Source organism: Thunnus maccoyii, chromosome 21 (assembly GCF_910596095.1).
Source record: "Thunnus maccoyii chromosome 21, fThuMac1.1, whole genome shotgun sequence".
NCBI classification, from domain to species: Eukaryota; Metazoa; Chordata; class Actinopteri; order Scombriformes; family Scombridae; genus Thunnus; species Thunnus maccoyii.
The window spans coordinates 2945205-2962173 of record NC_056553.1 but is presented as its reverse complement, the minus strand read 5'-3'; the positions used below and the strand labels follow the sequence as shown (position 1 = coordinate 2962173).

Genomic DNA, 16969 nt, shown 5'->3' with positions numbered 1-16969 from the left:
GTATTGCAGTAAAAGTACATAAGTATTATGAGCTTGATGTAGTTAAAGTATTGCAGTAAAAGTACATAAGTATTATGAGCTTGATGTAGTTAAAGTATTGCAGTAAAAGTACATAAGTATTATGAGCTTGATGTAGTTAAAGTATTGCAGTAAAAGTACATAAGTATTATGAGCTTGATGTAGTTAAAGTATTGCAGTAAAAGTAGTGGTTTGGTCCCTCTGACTGATATATTATTATATATGACATCATTAGATTATTAATAGTGAAGCATCAGTGTTAGAGCAGCATGTTACTGTTGTAGCTGCTGGAGGTGGAGCTAGTTTACACTACTTTATATACAGTTAGCTAGTTTAGTCCAGTGGTTCCCAACCTAGGGGTCGGGCCCCTCCAAAGGGTCAGCAGATAAATCTGAGGGGTGGTGAGATGATTAATGGGAGAGGAAAGAAGAAAAAACAAAGTTCTGATACACAAATCTGTTTTCAGTTTTTGGACTTTTTCTCTAATCTTTGATTTTTGCTGAAATATTGGATCATTTGAACATTTATTGAAATGAAAGCATGTGAGAAGTTTAGAGGGAAAAATCACTATTTGGTGGAGCTGTTAACAACTCATAGACATGTGAAATGTGACCCCGACTACACACTGCTTTTTGTAAGACGTCAAAAGACAAAAAGGTTGGAAACCACTGGTTTCATCTTTAACAATGTGTTGTATTTTAAAAGCTTGTTATATTATCCATTGTGTCAAATCTTCATCTGAAAAGTAACTAAAGCTGTCAAATAAATGTAGTGGAGTAGAAAGTACAATATTTCCCTCTGAAATGTAGAAAGTAGCATCACATGGAAATACTCAAGTAAAGTACAAGTACACAGAAGATAAGATGGCGTCTATCAAATGAGAACTGAGGACAACAACAAAGCAGATACTATTCAGGGAGGTGAGATTTTGTTTCCTAGGATGGCGATGGAATGATTTGCCTTGACGACGCCCCAAACTAATTTCATTGGTCGCCCAAACTTCTTCTTCTTCTTCTTCAGGGGTTAAATAAAGGGGTAAATAAATAAACTGCATCATCACCGTTATTATAATTATTATTATTACTACATTAGGCATAATAATACTAGTACAGCAGCAGAACACCATTTTTACAGTAAACAATGTTTATTGACAAACATTTTGAGTGAAAATGGGAAAACACGGTCACATTATCTCAGAATAAGTCTCCTGGTGTTTCTGAGTTTCCATCCTGTGAATTAAATGTCGTTCAGTGGTGAAGGATCCTCGTCTGATCAGATTTTAGATGTTTAATTACACAAAGTGTATGAAACCCAATTCTGTCTTTGTGTTACTTATGGAAGGAATCATAGTGAAAATAAATGAATCCTCTTTTTGCTGGAGACCCCCTGGAACCACCTCAAGGACCCCTGAGGGTCCCCAAACCCTACTTTGAGAACCACTGACTGTGATGACCACAGAACAAAATGCTATAAAAACTAAACCGGTTCTAAAAGATGATGAATAACAAACACGAGCTGCGGATGAGACGACATGTAACATCACTGAGTGTCCGTCCTGTGGAAACGATGGGGAGGATGAGGATGAAGATGAAGAGCACTGCAGCTGCACTAGTGATCGCCGCTGACAGGTGTGTTCTCTTCTACGCAGTTTGATACAGTCTGAGGTTCGGTTGTGCTGCTCTGCTGTTTTTTGGAGTACGGATGCTGCTCCTTCCTCGAGCACTTCAGAGGTCGGCCGGGTATCGCCGCTCGTCTTCCTCCCAGCGCCGCCTTCCTCCTGGCGATCGCCGTCGGCTGTACGCCCAACGTTTTCGACGACTGCAGAGTTTTTGATTTCAGCTGCGGCGCTTTCCCGAAACAGTGCAGCGCCGTGGTGAGAGAGCTGTTGTTCATTTTGTTGTAGGTTCCCAGAAAGGTACAGATCGGCGCCGTGAAGGTTTGAGGATCTTCTTTTAGTTTGTCTGTGAGACTCTTGCAGAACTGCTGGATCATCTCCTCCAGATGTTCTACAGATGTGTCTGTAAGCAAAACACAAAACACCAATAAATATGACACAGTCAGTAGAAGATACTGGCACATCAAGTCTGTATTAATCATATTTTTTACTTTGCCTCGCTGGAATGAACAGACCAAACCAGCTGTGATACCTGCATCAGTGGGATTAAAAGTGATTTTACCTTGTTCAGGACTGGAGTTCACGTTAGTGCCGTCACCTGCGTCTGGCAAAACACTTTCACTGCCTACAAGGAGGGAGAGACTTTAAGATCTATCGTCTGTCTTCTTAAAGTTAAAGTCATGCTGCTTTACTACTTTAAGGATATTATTCAAATCAGTTCCCACTTCTGATACGATTTCACTGACCTGCTCTCTGGAAAAGTTTGTAGTAAAGCCTGCAAGGAAGGAAGAAAGAAAGAAGTAATAATAATAGTTATAACAATAATAATAATCTGTATGTACATCCAGTAAATGTAATATAGACTACTGTTGTACAGGCCTGGTGGGCCACCGGGTCAAAAAATATCTTTTCTTTAATGCCAAAATTAACGCCAAATATCCATTCATTCATTCATTCAGAAATCAATAATCATTTGCGTTTAGGAGCCTTTGTGCAGCACCGTTCTGAAACGTGAGTCGACCTCTGTGTCGTTGCCTTTAAATTTACTGCAGAGTAAGACCACGAACGTATGGGATGCAGTTTAGCTAATGGCGCCACCTAAAGAGAAAAAGCTCTAACACAAATATAACCAAATATATTTAAGTTTTTCTCCAAAAACTCTGGAGAAAATACATTATTCTTATGTAATAAATGCAGCTTCTTAAGTCATCCTCTCCTCGTCCTGCGCGCCTCGTCTCTTTGAGGTTTTTTCAGTGCGTACCACCAGGCCTGAAAAGATTCTAGGGGGGAAACACTGGACCGTGTCTCGACATGTTTCTAACCTGTAACAGAACTGAACGTCGGGGCAGATGGAGCGGTCTGCAGCGGCGTTGATGTAGTTTTCTCCTTCCTGCTCCTGCAGGTCGTATTTGATGGTGTCCAGCGCTGAGGAGGGGGTGTGTCCGTTCTCGAAGAGGGTCTTCAGTTTGGCGATGGTCTCGCCCGAGACGTCTCGCTTCCGCACGGCGTCCGCACACGACAGCCGGTGGTTGTGCTCGTGTCTGAGGTTGACGTTCAGTAGGTAGCCATCTTTAATGTGAGGATCCCCGGATCTTAACGAGACACCAGGACGACTCGTTAGTAGTCACAACAGTGCAGAAACCATTCAGAGCTAAATGTGTTCGACCGGTCAGTTGTGACAAGTGTCATATTTCACACAGCAGCATAAAAGCAGCTGAATGGAGAAAGTGGTGAAGGCAGCGTCCTAGAGGTCAGTGTGGTGGTTGAGGTGTTAAACTGAGGTCACATCACACTCTATATTTAATACACGTGTGAAGAAGAGCATCTTTAGACAGACTAGCGATGTCAATTAGACAGTTATAACGTCTTAGAATACATTCTTATCTATTAGGATCCTGAGCATTTGTGAATATTATAGTTTTTGTAGTTTATATGGCTGCTGTGACAAAATAATCTACCGGGAGATGAATAAACGTCTGATCTTAATTACCTCGACTTCCTGTTTTGGCTGTGTACGTGTCTTTTCAGGACCAAATACATTGTGGCACCACATGACGTATTTTTGGTCTTTTTCACAAAAGTTCTGGGAAACGTGTTGTGTTGACACCGTAAGTCCACCTGAGACACACAAATAAACAATTAATGAACATTTAAACAAACTGGCTGCACACATATTGTTCACAGTGGATCTGCATATTCCAGCAGGTTATTTTATGCATTTATTGGGTGTTATTGAAGCCTAAATCATAACCTATTACAAAGCTGGACTATGTTCCCAAAGTCTTGTTAACTTTTTATTAATTATTATCTCAATTTTATCATCTTAGGTCACTAATATCAGGTCATATTTATAATTCAACATGTCATTTTAATACACTTTATCTCTGAAGCCTTTTCATGGACACAACAGTGTTTCAGGAAGGCCGGATTCATGGAGAAAATGTAAATAAATCTGGTTAAACTACAACAATAGTCGACTTGTAATAAACTGAATACGTTCAGGCTTCTCGGTTGAGGGAAACTCACCCTGTAGGCGTTGTAACGTCCAGTGTTTGGATACGTTTTAGACTTCCTCCAGGTCAGCCCGGAGGAGGTTTGGAAATCTTCAAGCCATTTATGAACCTCATCTTGTGACGTAATTCTCAGTTTGATATGAGCCCTGAACTGAGTCTGTGCCGTCTCCTCATAGGAGCACACCAGATGGGCATATCCCCCCGGTAACAGTTTCTGAAAGAAAAAACAGCATTTCATTAATTCCTACACGAGTGGTAACCTTATAGTTAGACTGTAGATACGGTTTAGACATACAGTACCTTTCAAAAGTTTGGAACCAGCTGTTTTATTGATGTTTTTCTCCTTTCCTTCAATAATGGCTATTTTAACACAGATAAAAACAGTATAATTCAGACACTAAAGGTGTTATTTACATTTTAAATAGTTTGGGCCCCAAACGAAGAATAATTCAATGATTAAAACTTCCATTTAGTGCCCAAAGTGTTGGATGACAGGAGAGAAATGTTGTTAACATTTTTCCCCCATAAGACCCTCCAGCTCTGAATTTGTTTTCCAGTCCAGAGAATAACAACTGGGCTCTAAATATTATTTATTTTACCAATGACTGGTGATTTCTTTTATTCTTATTTAATTGTTTGGTTCTTTCAGTTGTCAGTCTGGTTATATATCTTATTATATCTTAAAGAGGACTTTCTACAATATAAAAAAATCATGAAAAAACATTTAAAAAATAAGGAGTAGTCTCTCAGTCATCTGACCTAATCAAACCTTTATGGCAGGCGATTCCAAACCTCTGAATGATGGTGTAACGTTAACTTTAGTTAGCTAGCATCCAGTTAGCTAACATTAGCCATCACGACTTCATCTAATATCCGTCAAACTTAAATCCTGACCTCCAAAAGTGGACGTCCGCCTGTCCCTGCTTCTCCCTCTCCCTTTCCGGTCTGCTGGCAGTGTAGGCACGAAGTCATCATATTCAATCAAATTGTCAAAATCAACAAGTACCTAACTGGTCAAAAAAAAAAAGAATTTCATCTATCCTCATGAAAGCGGTTCTGGCGGCCGACTGTCGAAACCCACTAAAGAAAAAGGAGAAGAAGAAAAAGAGGAAGCAGTTGGGACCAATGAAATTAGTTCGGGGCGTGGTCACAGCAAAAACCAAAAAGAAGAAGTAGAAGAAGTGTTTTGCGCAAGCGTCGTAGTAATTGTAGCAGCTCGGCGGCGACCACAGCCTGGCTGACTGACACTGAATGAGAACGCACTGATTTCGGCTTCAAAATGATGAAATTTCTACCTAAACTGCTGCTGCTATTGCTGCTAGCCTTCCCGGCGACCATCCTCATCAAAGGTAAGTCTGTGACGCGGCTGCTCACCACAACATGAGACGAAAATGACTGTTTTAAGAGCTACAAGCTTTCACATGCTAGTGTTAGCTGCTCGGCTAACTAGTTTAGGCCGCTCTCCGTTTGACATGTGAGCTGAAAATAAGTGTGGATTTTAAAAAAACAGGAGCTGCTAAATCAAGTCAGTGCGTTTCTGAAGTATTGTCCAGTAGCGTCTGAATGTGTAATTTCCATGGTGTGTGGATAGCAGTTAGCTACGTGAGTGCAGTGTATCCGCCTGCTTAGACTGACGTGTCCTTACTGTTAGCTGTTAGCCGGGAAGCTAACGTGCTAACTGTCACTCTCATACATCAAGTTCAGCTCTGTTAAACTAAATCCAAACGGCTGCAGTGTTGTTGTGCAACATAATCACATTTAGGGATGTTTAAACGTTATGCTTAGCGTAGGTAATAATATCACGGTAGACGGTACCATCACAGTTATCATCAGTGTTTCCTGAAATCCGACTATTAATCCGAATTTATAGTTCAATTACTTCACATTTTATTCACTGAACAGCGGTCTGCATGTTGCAGCTCTGTTGGACTCTGCATTAGATAAAAAACATCAAAAACTGTTTAAAGTTTACACTGTTAGGATTAAATTTGACCCGTTTTTACATTTGAGAGCAATAATAACAGACTGTTAAGTTAAGGGAAACATGAATAATGATATTTAGCGGCTAATTCTTCATTAAACACACTTTCAGCTTATGAACACAGAAAAAAGGGTGATTTTACTTCTTATTTTCCTCATCCAGACCACATCAGACCAGGTCCATAAATCTGAAAATGTGTTTTCATGAGTCTGGAGTCTCCTCAGTCGAGGTGTCACGATTCTCCAAATCTACAATTTGATTTGATTTTTGATTTAAACATTGTTTTTCAGCACTGACAGCTGTGCTAATGTCAGACTATCCAGTCTTGATTTGTAAAGATCAACAGATCATTAGTTTTATGTCCTGATGACTGTCATTTACATTGTCATATTCAAATTTAAAAAGATAAACTACATGTTTGGGATGAATGATAATATCGGCTCAGTATTGGTACAGTACACAATAGATGCACAATATGTGCATCTATCAGCATCAGCCGAAATGAATTGATAAATATCTGCTTATTGGATGTCGTCAAAAAGTCCAATATCATGCATCACTACTACATGATATCTAGTGCGATGTAACACACTGAGGCCATACGGTCAAATTAAATAATTAATTTAAAATATATTAACAATAACTTCTTTCATCCATCACTTGGGAACAAACTGCTAGACACAAAAACAAACAGAAGAGCTTCAGATGTCAGAAACTTCTTTATAACAACAGTTTGAGTCTCTTGGAGGCTTTTTGATCCACCAGCTTAAATAATAAATTGTCTTTTTGTGTCACATATACATTCGTTTCAGTACATGATGTTCTTCACTATATAGACTTTATATTACAGAGTAGGCAGGAATTTAAACCAAAGTAAAATGAATTGATTGATTGATTGATTTGCATCAGACCGTCTGGAGTTCTCCTATAGTTTCACAGCGCTGTTCAGACTCTACCTGCATTTGGTGCTTGGTTGTGTTAATTTCAGATCCTGAATCTAGCGCTGCAATGAACAATTATTTTAATTATCGATTATTGTCTTGATGAATTGATTAATTGTTTGCTCCAGAAAATGATGAAAAACGTTGATCAGTGTTTTGTCCACAACTCAAAGATCTTCAGTTTATTGTCAGAGAGACGAAAGAAACCAGAAAATATTCACATTTGAGAAGCTGGAATCAGAGAATTTTGACATTTTTCCTTTAAAAATGGCTCCAAACGATTAATCGATTATCAAAATAGTTGGCGATTAATTTAATTGTTGGCAACTAATCGATTAATCATTGCAGCTCTGCTCCAGTCAGTGTCAGTTTCATGTCTTGGTCCCTGTAATGGTCTGACCTTCCAGTCAGATCATCATCCTCCTCTCTGAGTCCCAACATGTGGAAACATGTTGAAGTTCAGGAGAACGTTACAGTCTAACAGACATATTTGGGACCATTTCATTGGCTCAGTGATGAAGAGGAGAAGTGAAGGTGTGTTTGGATCAGCAGAACGTTTTTTCTGGCTGCTGCAGAGATTTAATGTGACGAAGATTTGAAAGCTTCCTTCCTCTCTCTGTTTACCGTCTAATGAATCAAACGTAGGTTCTAATGGTTTTATTTGTTTCCCGTCCTTTAGGGCCGGCGGTGAGCGCCCAGGATCTGACTGAGGATGAGGAGGCCGAGGCTGTGGATGAAGATGTCGTGGATGATGTGACAGCCGAGGATGAGGACGATGAAGCTGAGGTGGAAGACGATGAAAATACAGAACTGGTGAGTGACTGAGTGATTATATCATGGTTAAATTAACACATGTTACAGATGATGACGTTTATCTGGTGATTTTCTGTTTTTAAGTGTTTGCTGGATGTAAAAGTTTGAGAATTTACACTTTGTCCGACTCTGTTGTTGAGTTTAATGTTTGAATAATTAGTCGACTGACAGAAAGTTCAGTTACTGAAGCAAAAGTTTCAAATATTCCCTCATTCCAGCTTCTCTAAAGTGAACATCTGCTGCTCTCCTGTGTTTTATTTATTGTAAATTCAATATATTTACAAGACATTTGAAGATGCAGCCTTGAACATGTGATGATTTTTTTTTTTTACTATTTTCTGAGGTTTTATAGATTAAAAGCTTGTTAAAGTTGAATCAGGAAGCTGATGAACGACCGTCAGACCTTCAACCAAACTTTATAATCCCCCATATATTGAAAAATTTATTTCAGGCCAAATCTTTTAATTATTGAATAATTTGTTGATTATTTTCTCTGGGAAGTCGTTTGACCCTTAAACAGAAATGGTGAAAAACGTCGATCACGGTTTCCCACGGCGACGTCTTCAAACGTCTCGTTTTATCTGAAGAAACCAGAAAATATTCACATCTGAGAAGCTGGAGTCAGAAAATTTGGACATTTTTTTTCTTTAAAAACTCAAATTGATGATCAGTTATCAAAATAGTTGCAGCTCTGCAGTCAGTGTTTGAGTCTGTGTGTGTGAACTGGTCACAGCAGTTATTTACTGATCAGAGAGACATTAAACCTTCACGTGTTTCTGTTTAGACGGAAGAAAAAGAAGATGAAGAAGAAGAAGCGTTGGTTGGAGAGGTGAAGGCTTCTCCCAACGCCGACACCACCATCCTCTTCGTCAAAGGAGACGGTAACATCTCGTCTTCTGTCCTCTGAATCTGACTTTTCTGTTTTGTTGTGGTTTCTGCAGCAGCTGAATAAAAAACGTCTTCTCTCTCGTCTCTGTGCTTCTCCAGACTTCCCAGCCAACAACATCGTCAAGTTCCTGCTCGGCTTCACCAACAAGGGATCAGAGAACTTCGTCGTGGAGTCTCTGGACGCGTCTTTCCGTTACCCGCAGGTAGAAAACACACTAACAGTCTCCTGCAGCTGGATGGGTATGCCGGTGCCTGAACTGATCATATTTAAATCGACAGCTCAGACATTTAAGTAGCACCGACATCATCTGTGTTGTGATTCAGTCTGGTGGTTACTGGTCACATGTCGGTCCGGTTCTCTCTAACTCGGTTCTGTCTGCTCCCGTCAGGATTATCAGTTCTTCATCCAGAACTTCACGGCTCTCCAGCTCGGCACCGTGGTTCCTCCCAGCAGACAGGCCACCTTCGAGTACTCCTTCATCCCCGCTGAGCCGATGGGAGGAAGACCCTTCGGACTCGTCATCAACCTCAACTACAAGGACAGCAGTGTAAGGGGGGGGGGGGGGGGGTTGAGTTACAGCTCATTTCTCTCTGGGGCTTCATCTGCTTTGTCTTATGGAATAATAAGAGTTTTTACTATTAAACATGTAATAAAGATTAATAGTATTTTGAACTATTTTCCACTTTAATGATCAGTTTGAGCTCAGACAGCAGAATTAACTAATTAATGGAGTAACTGCACCGCATACACTCACATGTACACGTCTGAATGTCAAGAAACGATATAATCCAGCCTTATTACTGCTCAGATTCAGGATCTTTTTATATAATACTTGATTAAATAGTTCCTGATAAAAGTCAAAATCTTTCTAACTGTCGGCTGTATTTTATCAGAGGAAAGGTTGTTTTATCTGTCAGCTTTTCTTTCTTTCTGGTGTGAAAGTTGTTGGTAATCGTCACCATTTAGTCAAACTGATCTGTTTGTGTTTAGAGAAAGTTTAACATTTAAGAAGTTTAGCTTCATAAAATAAAAAAGGCTCATATTCATCAAAGCAACGGGCCAGAAAATATAAAATAATGATTCTCAACACTAACAGGCTGCTGTTAGAAGAATTTAACAGATTAAACAGTCCTGCAGGCTGTTTGAAGCCTGATGTGTGAAGAAGGAAAATGTTTTTCTTCTTATCTCAACACTTAACCTGCTGACCTCTGACCTCTGACCTTTCTCCACTATCTGCTTTTTCTTTCCCTCCTTCTTCACTTTCTCTTCCTCTTAACCTACATTTGTTTTCTTCTTCTCTCTGTGTTTCTTTCTTCTTCTTCTCTGCAGGGAAACGTTTTCCAGGACGCCGTGTTCAACCAGACGGTCACCATCACGGAGAAAGAGGACGGACTCGACGGAGAGACGTGAGTGTTTCAATCTTGTAACTTTCAACTTTTACTGGTTTTCTGATTTATTGTTAATGTGATACATTGATGTCTGTGCTTTCTTCTAACTCTTCTTCTTCTTCTTCTTCTTCCAGGATCTTCATGTACGTCTTCCTCTCAGGTCTCGGGCTGCTCGTCATCGTCGGCCTTCACCAGCTGCTGGAGTCCAGAAAGGTACAAACACTGCAGCAGTTAGTGAAAGTCATTAGAGCTGCAATGATTAGTTGATTAATCGATTAGTTGATCAACAGAAAATTAATCACTTAGAGAAAAACTCTCTGATTCAGCTTCTTAAATGTGAATATTTTCTGGTTTCTTTAGTCCTTTATGACAGTAAACTGAAGATCTTTTCATCTCATGACGTCATGTTGGACTTGTGGAAACACTGATCATCATTCTTCAATATTTTCTGACATTTTATAAACCAAACAACAAATCAATGAATCAAGGAAATGATCAACAGATTAATCGATAATTAATATCCGTAAAAACAATCACAATGTGTAAATATGTTCCAGAAATAAAACTGCTGGTTTGAAGATTTGTTTTGGAAATATTTAGTGCTGAAATTATTAGTCAATTAATTAATGAGCTGACCAACAGAAATCATTGATTAACCTTTTAGGATTTAGAAGGTTCAGCAGCTTGAAGACATGAATTCTGAGAAGTGTTTATATTTTTAAGATAATATATTGGATAAAAACAATAAAAGGAACATTTTTCTGTAGGAAAATTATAGTTTTACTGAAGTCAAGTTTAGTTTTTAGATGTTGAAGTCAAACGTGACTTAAAGCTGTTTAAAGATGTGAAGTTTCTGTACGTTTCTAGAAGCTGAAATGTGCCACTTCCTGAGTAAATCATGAAAACACAGGAAGTGTTGAATTTGCATCAACAGCAAATACAAGTCTTCTTACTCTCTCTGTGTGTGTGTGTGTGTGTGTGTGTGTGTGTGTGTGTGTGTGTGTGTGTGTGTGTGTGTGTGTGTGTTACAGAGGAGGCGTCCAGCTCCTAAGGTTGAAATGGGAACTTCGAGCCACAACGACGTGGATCTGAGCTGGATCCCTCAGGAAACACTCAACCAGATCAGTACGTTTGCTTCACTTCTCTTCACATCCTGTCACTTCGTCACTTCGTCACCTCGTCCTTCATCTTCTGTTTTATGAACCTTTCCATTCTTCAGTAATCTCATCCAGACTAGAAGCTACGACGCTGTGACACCTGTAGTCTCACGTTAGATAACTCACCTTTCATTCTACTGTCACTAAACTCTTTATTTGACTTTTCTCTTCAGCTGCTGGTTTTTCCTTCTACAGATTAACGAGACTTTATTGATCCCTGAAGGAGAAAATCAGTGTTACAGCAGCACAAGAATAAACAACATGAATCTAAATCTACTGATACAAAAGTAAACAGTAGAGAACAAATTATACAACTAATCCAGTATATTACAGAAGAGCTTAATGTGCAATAATGACTGTTGCTTCATAGTGTAGTTCCTCACACAGTGGACTGATGTCATATATATTAATAGGAAACATAATGAATAACACCGCTGATGTGTGTGTGAAGCTGACAGCTGTTAGTTTCACTTCAGTTCAGCATGAAAACCAACTGTCAGAGGATTAAAACTGACCTGAAACAGTCAAATAAAACCAGAGAAGTGAAGTCGGGAGGAGAGTTTGACAGAAATGTGTCTGTTTCATCGAGTATTGAGAAGCTTGTGTTGAATATTTGATCAGATCAGAGGATTTTATTTTATCTTGTGTTTTTTTTAAAAAGTTTCAGAACTTCAGGAGCTCCATAAATATTTCCTGTTTCTTCGTCTCAATCTGGAAACTTTTACTAACTTTAGACAAAAGTACTTTTAATAAACTGTATAATTTTAACTGGAAAAAGGAGTTAAAATAAAGTTAAACGAGTCTGAAACTCAGGAATCCAAAAAACATCAAAATCAAATCAACATACAAACTTTAAATTCTTAATGCTGATTGTTTTTCATCCTGACAGACGTGTTAAAGCTTCACTGTGTCCCTGAAATCAAACATCTAGTTGGACGAGTTTCATTAATTCATGAATCATTAACAAAGCAGATGTTTTTATAATCCAGCTTTGTTTACTTGCTTCTTCTTCTTCTTCTTCTTCATTGTGTTTGTTGGTTCGTTCAACATGGACTCACTGTAGATAAAACAATCCATAAAATCTAATAAAGACAAACTGTAGAAACGCCGCTGATGAAAACCTCCACAGATAACATTTAAAGTTCATGTTGAGTAAAAATGTTTATGTTCTGATTTAAACATATTAAACTACATCCAGCTATAGAAAAGTCTCATTAAACCATTAAACATTAAATCTGATCAAACCAACTTCCTCCATTAAAACATCCTGACAGACGTGTTAAAGCTTCACTGTGGAGTTTTGTTGTTTACTGTCAGTGTTTTTCACCAGATCTCACTGTGTGTCCCTGAAATCAAACATCTAGTTGGACGAGTTGAGGATTTTGAATCCTGCTTTGTTTACTTTCACTGTGTTTGTTGGTTCGTTCAACATGGACTCACCGTTAAACACATCTGAAGATAAAACAATCTGTAAAATCTAATAAAGACAAACTGTAGAAACGCCGCTGATGAAAACCTCCACAGATCACATTTAAAGTTAATATTAAGTAGAAATGTTTGTTCTGATTTAAACATATTAAACTACATCCAGCTATAGAAAAGTCTCATTAAACCATTAAATATTAAATCTGATGCAACAACCTTCGTCTTTCCTGAAAAACCTTTTTAGCCTCGATGTGTTTTTTCCTTTTTTTTCCGTCTCTTTGAGCTGTTTATGTGCAGGTGTGTCTGTTCTCTTCCTGCTTCCTGTTTCTGGATGAACTTCACCTTCTTCACTGTGCACGAAGGATCACTCACTCTCTCTCTCTCTCTCCTTTCTGTTCCTCTCTCTGCCTTCCTCGCTGTCATGTTTTCCTGCGTCTTCAGTGCAGAGTCGTAGAGGTGAGGTCTGCTCCGTGTTGATACTGACAGATGAATGAATGAATGATAAATTCACCTCTTCTTCTTCCAGGTGCAGATGCTCTGATTCAAACAGTCAATGAGTCTCACATGGTTCAAACAATCAGAGCATCTCTGCCTCACATGATTAAATTACTGTAAATATTCAGTTTTAGTATTTTTAAAGCAGCTGCAGAGCTGAAGTCATGTGATTTAATTTACTGAAAGCTGATTGGATCTTTACTCAGGACTGTGTTGTTTTGCATGTAGAAACTGTTTGATCTTTTCCTGTCAAATGATTGTTTAAACATTCATGAAGCTCCAATATCACCTGTAATAACTGTAATTTTAATTCAGTGCTGATCTACAAGTTTACAGCAGAAACAACATTAAATCAATAAATTTAAATCTTCCTCCTGTGATTTAAAAAAAAAAACAAAAATCACAGCAGGAAGATTTTCTAAACAACAAAATCGATAAACTCTGATCTCATCTGATATAATCTGATATTTTACTGAATGTTCAGTTTTTGTCGACATGATTTATGTTTATTATCGAGGTCGTATTGTGTGTTCGCTGGAGCGCTTTATGTCGACAGGTGTTTCTGATATTTTGTCCACCCTGTTTACATACATGAAGGGAGCAAAATATTAGGAACACTACACTCCAGTACAGCCAGTACACCACCAGTACACCACCAGTACAACCTCCAGTAATAAACATAAAGGAAAGTTATTTAGCATTAAAGGACGAGTTCACAGTTTTTCAAATGTGTCTTAAAACAACCATGAAGACATTTTTATATTGTTACAACTGTGTTTTTATTATATTATCATTAATTTCTGTTTATACAGCAGCTCATAAGAGTTATTGATGATAATAAATAAACATTATATCTGCTTACAGACACATTATAACGTGTTTAAACCATTTATTAAACAGGAAGCTTAAAGTGAAACGTTACTTCCTGTCTGACAGTGTCAACAACAACTGAACATTAATAATATCAGTGCAGGTTGAGGTGAACTAATGTGAGTATTGAAGCTGTTTGTGAGGAACATGAGTCAGATGTTAAAGTCAGTCACACTCTTCTTCTTCTTCTTCTTCTCTTCCTCCTGCAGACAAAGCGTCTCCTAGGAGATCTCCTCGCAAAAGGAGCCAGAAACGTTCGGCCGGCTCAGACGAGTGACGGGGGGCGTCGGACGCCACGGCGACGAATCTTCAGCCGCCCGTCTACGTAGGAGAGAGGGAGAGAGAGAGAGAGAGGGAGAGAGAGAGGAGGGCTGTGAGCGCGCTCTGCCCTCCATACTGAGAAACTTTAACCAGTGCCAAGCACAGCGACGGCTGGCTCTACTATCAGCTTCAAACTGTTGAACACACACACACACACACACATAAACACACACACACACACACACACACACACACACACACACATGAACACACACACACACACGCCTCCTTTTGTTTAACGATTATGGTTTTCTGACGCTGTCACAGGAAGGAGAGAAGGATCATCCCAGAACAGGCGTGTTGGGTTTTTAAGGGGCTTAAAACACGACTTTCTTCAGAGGTTGTTGGTTTTTCTTTGGAGATGATGTTTGTTTGTTTGTTTGTTTGTTTGTTGAAGCCTTAGTAAGATAACTGCTGATACTCTCATTGGGAGACTTTTGTTGATTTGTTTTTCTTGTTTGTTTCTTCCCACTCTGGTGTAGAACTGCAACGTAAAGTGGATTAATCGATTAGTTGAGCAACAGAAAATTAATTTGCGATGATTATTTGTCCGTTTTTTAAGGAAAAATGCCATAAATGTGATCGTTCCAGCCTCTCAGATGTCCAGATATCCTGATATTGTTTCTGACGTGACAGTAAACGAGCATCTTAAAGACGTCACCTTGAGTTTTTGGAACTTTCTGACATGTAGATTCTTAATTAATCGATTAATCCACAGAGTAATCTGCAGAAGACTTGAAAATAATGGTTATCTGCAGTCCTACACGACGACGGTAACAACTGCAGTTTTTTTTTTTGTAGTTTTGTGTTTTTTTTAGATTCTGTCTGCACTGCGTTTTGGATTTATTGTGATGTTTATGATTATGTTCGATCTCGTCCTCCTGCTCCGTCGCTGCTTTCTTTCCCGCCCTTCATTCATTCATTCATTCATTCATCGGTTCATTTCACTCCACAAAAAGATTCCCTGAAAGCGGAGCGTCTCATCCCGACACGAACGTTCATCCTCAAAAAGTCTGCGAGGGGCTCAGTGCCGTCCTTCTGTTCAGCCGTAGCAGTGTCGAGATCTCTCGCGGAGTTTTTGAAGCCTTTTTTTTTTTTTCGAGAAGCTTCGAGAAACAAGCCGACGTATCACAGAGTCGATGTCCAGTTTGTAAAATAAAACGTTCAAAAACCGTGTGTGAAGACACATAATCACTGTTTCACTCCAACGTTTTAATGAACCTCCTCAGAGTCGAACGCTGCCTTCACATTCATTCATTTGAGACACGTGAAGTCAGATTCAGCGTCTGTTGTTGAGCCAAAAAAATGGTTCAAGATTGGAAGATTGGAGCGATTTTTCAGACTAACTTCCTGAAACTTAATATTTCCAAAAGTGAAGAGGCGTCACGATTTATCAGGTTAAACCTGTGGACAGGAAGTAAATAAATAAGTGAGGAAGAAAAGAAGAGTCAGCGGAGTGGAGCATCGGTGTCTTATTAAACCTGCCCTTTGACCTTCTGACACCCCCTACGTTTAAACCGCAGCACTGACGGGCTCTCGGGATCACGAGGACACAGCCTCCAGATTTATTTTTTTTGTTATTTCACGTTAATATAAAGTCTCTGGATCAGTAAACTGGTGAAGACACTCTTTGTGAATGTGTTGTTTACTTCTGGCTTCTCTCCTCCAGCAGCCTCGTTCAGAATCAGACAAATAACTTACAGAATAATCACAGTTTGAGTGTTTTTTCTTTTTCTTTTCTTTTTTTTTTTTTGATGTGTAAAAATGTTGAACTGGCTGAAGCACTGGTGTAAATACTGGCTGATGGATGCTGACGTGAGAGCAAAAATTACCAAGCTAATTTATTTGAGTGACAGATTTGAGGGGGTGGGGAGGGTTTGTATACTGTATTTGTTTATTTCACCACTAGGGGGGGGCGTCACTGCCGAGCTCCCCGTACTGCAGAGTCGTGTCATTTAAAAGCTTCTGGTGGTTCTGTGAGAGATTTTTTTCCTCCTCGGCAGAGTTTGGACGTTTGTGTGCGAGCTGAACGTTGGACTTTTTAAATTTACTGCAGAAAAATCCAACGAAAACAGCGGAAACGTTCAGATTTGACTACACAGCTGAGGCTCGTTGACACTCGGACGTCCACAGAGCTCAACTCATGTTTAGTTTGTTTTGTTTTTCTATAATGATGGGGCTGTCATTCATTGATACAAGCTTAAATTTTTATTTGCTTTTAAATGTGCAGGAAATAAACATTGATGATTTGCGGTAAATCTGCAGCTTCCGAGTGTTTTTATTGTTGTTTATGAAAAGTTAATAACGACGGTAGGAAGAGATCAGTGTCACAGCAGGAAACACAGTTGAAACGTTTAGTTGATGCACGGAAAATTATTGAAGCAAAAATGTGAAACATTCAAACGAGATTTTATCTGATGTCTTTGTCTTACATGATAACATCTGTTGGTCGGATGAAAAAAGGAATTTAAACTTCACTTTGTGTTCTGGGAAACTATAACAGGCGTTATTCTTTATTTTAACTTCAGGGCTGATTATAATTT

General features: G+C 39.0%; 2 protein-coding genes across 3 annotated transcripts; one reads left to right on the top strand and one right to left on the bottom strand.

Annotated features, from left to right (window-relative positions):
* Window positions 1-1143: 1143 nt before the first annotated feature.
* On the bottom strand, window positions 1144-5216 carry LOC121887822. Its single transcript, XM_042398868.1, has 7 exons — window positions 5041-5216; window positions 4160-4360; window positions 3624-3751; window positions 2956-3225; window positions 2380-2408; window positions 2196-2258; window positions 1144-2036 (listed from the first exon to the last, which is right to left on the bottom strand). The coding sequence occupies exons 1-7, from the start codon at window positions 5119-5121 to the stop codon at window positions 1627-1629; spliced, it is 1182 nt and encodes a 393-aa protein (XP_042254802.1). The 5' UTR covers window positions 5122-5216; the 3' UTR covers window positions 1144-1626.
* Window positions 5217-5334: 118 nt separating this feature from the next.
* ssr1 (signal sequence receptor, alpha) lies at window positions 5335-16684 on the top strand. Of its 2 annotated transcripts, XM_042398870.1 has the most exons (10): window positions 5335-5495; window positions 7748-7881; window positions 8666-8762; window positions 8869-8972; window positions 9159-9317; window positions 10100-10176; window positions 10293-10371; window positions 11190-11283; window positions 13182-13196; window positions 14315-16684. In XM_042398870.1, exons 1-10 carry the CDS (start codon window positions 5426-5428, stop codon window positions 14380-14382), a joined length of 897 nt encoding a protein of 298 aa, XP_042254804.1. In that variant the 5' UTR covers window positions 5335-5425; the 3' UTR covers window positions 14383-16684. The 2 variants fall into 2 exon arrangements, with proteins under 2 accessions (XP_042254804.1, XP_042254805.1); XM_042398871.1 differs by lacking the exon at window positions 13182-13196.
* Window positions 16685-16969: the final 285 nt, after the last annotated feature.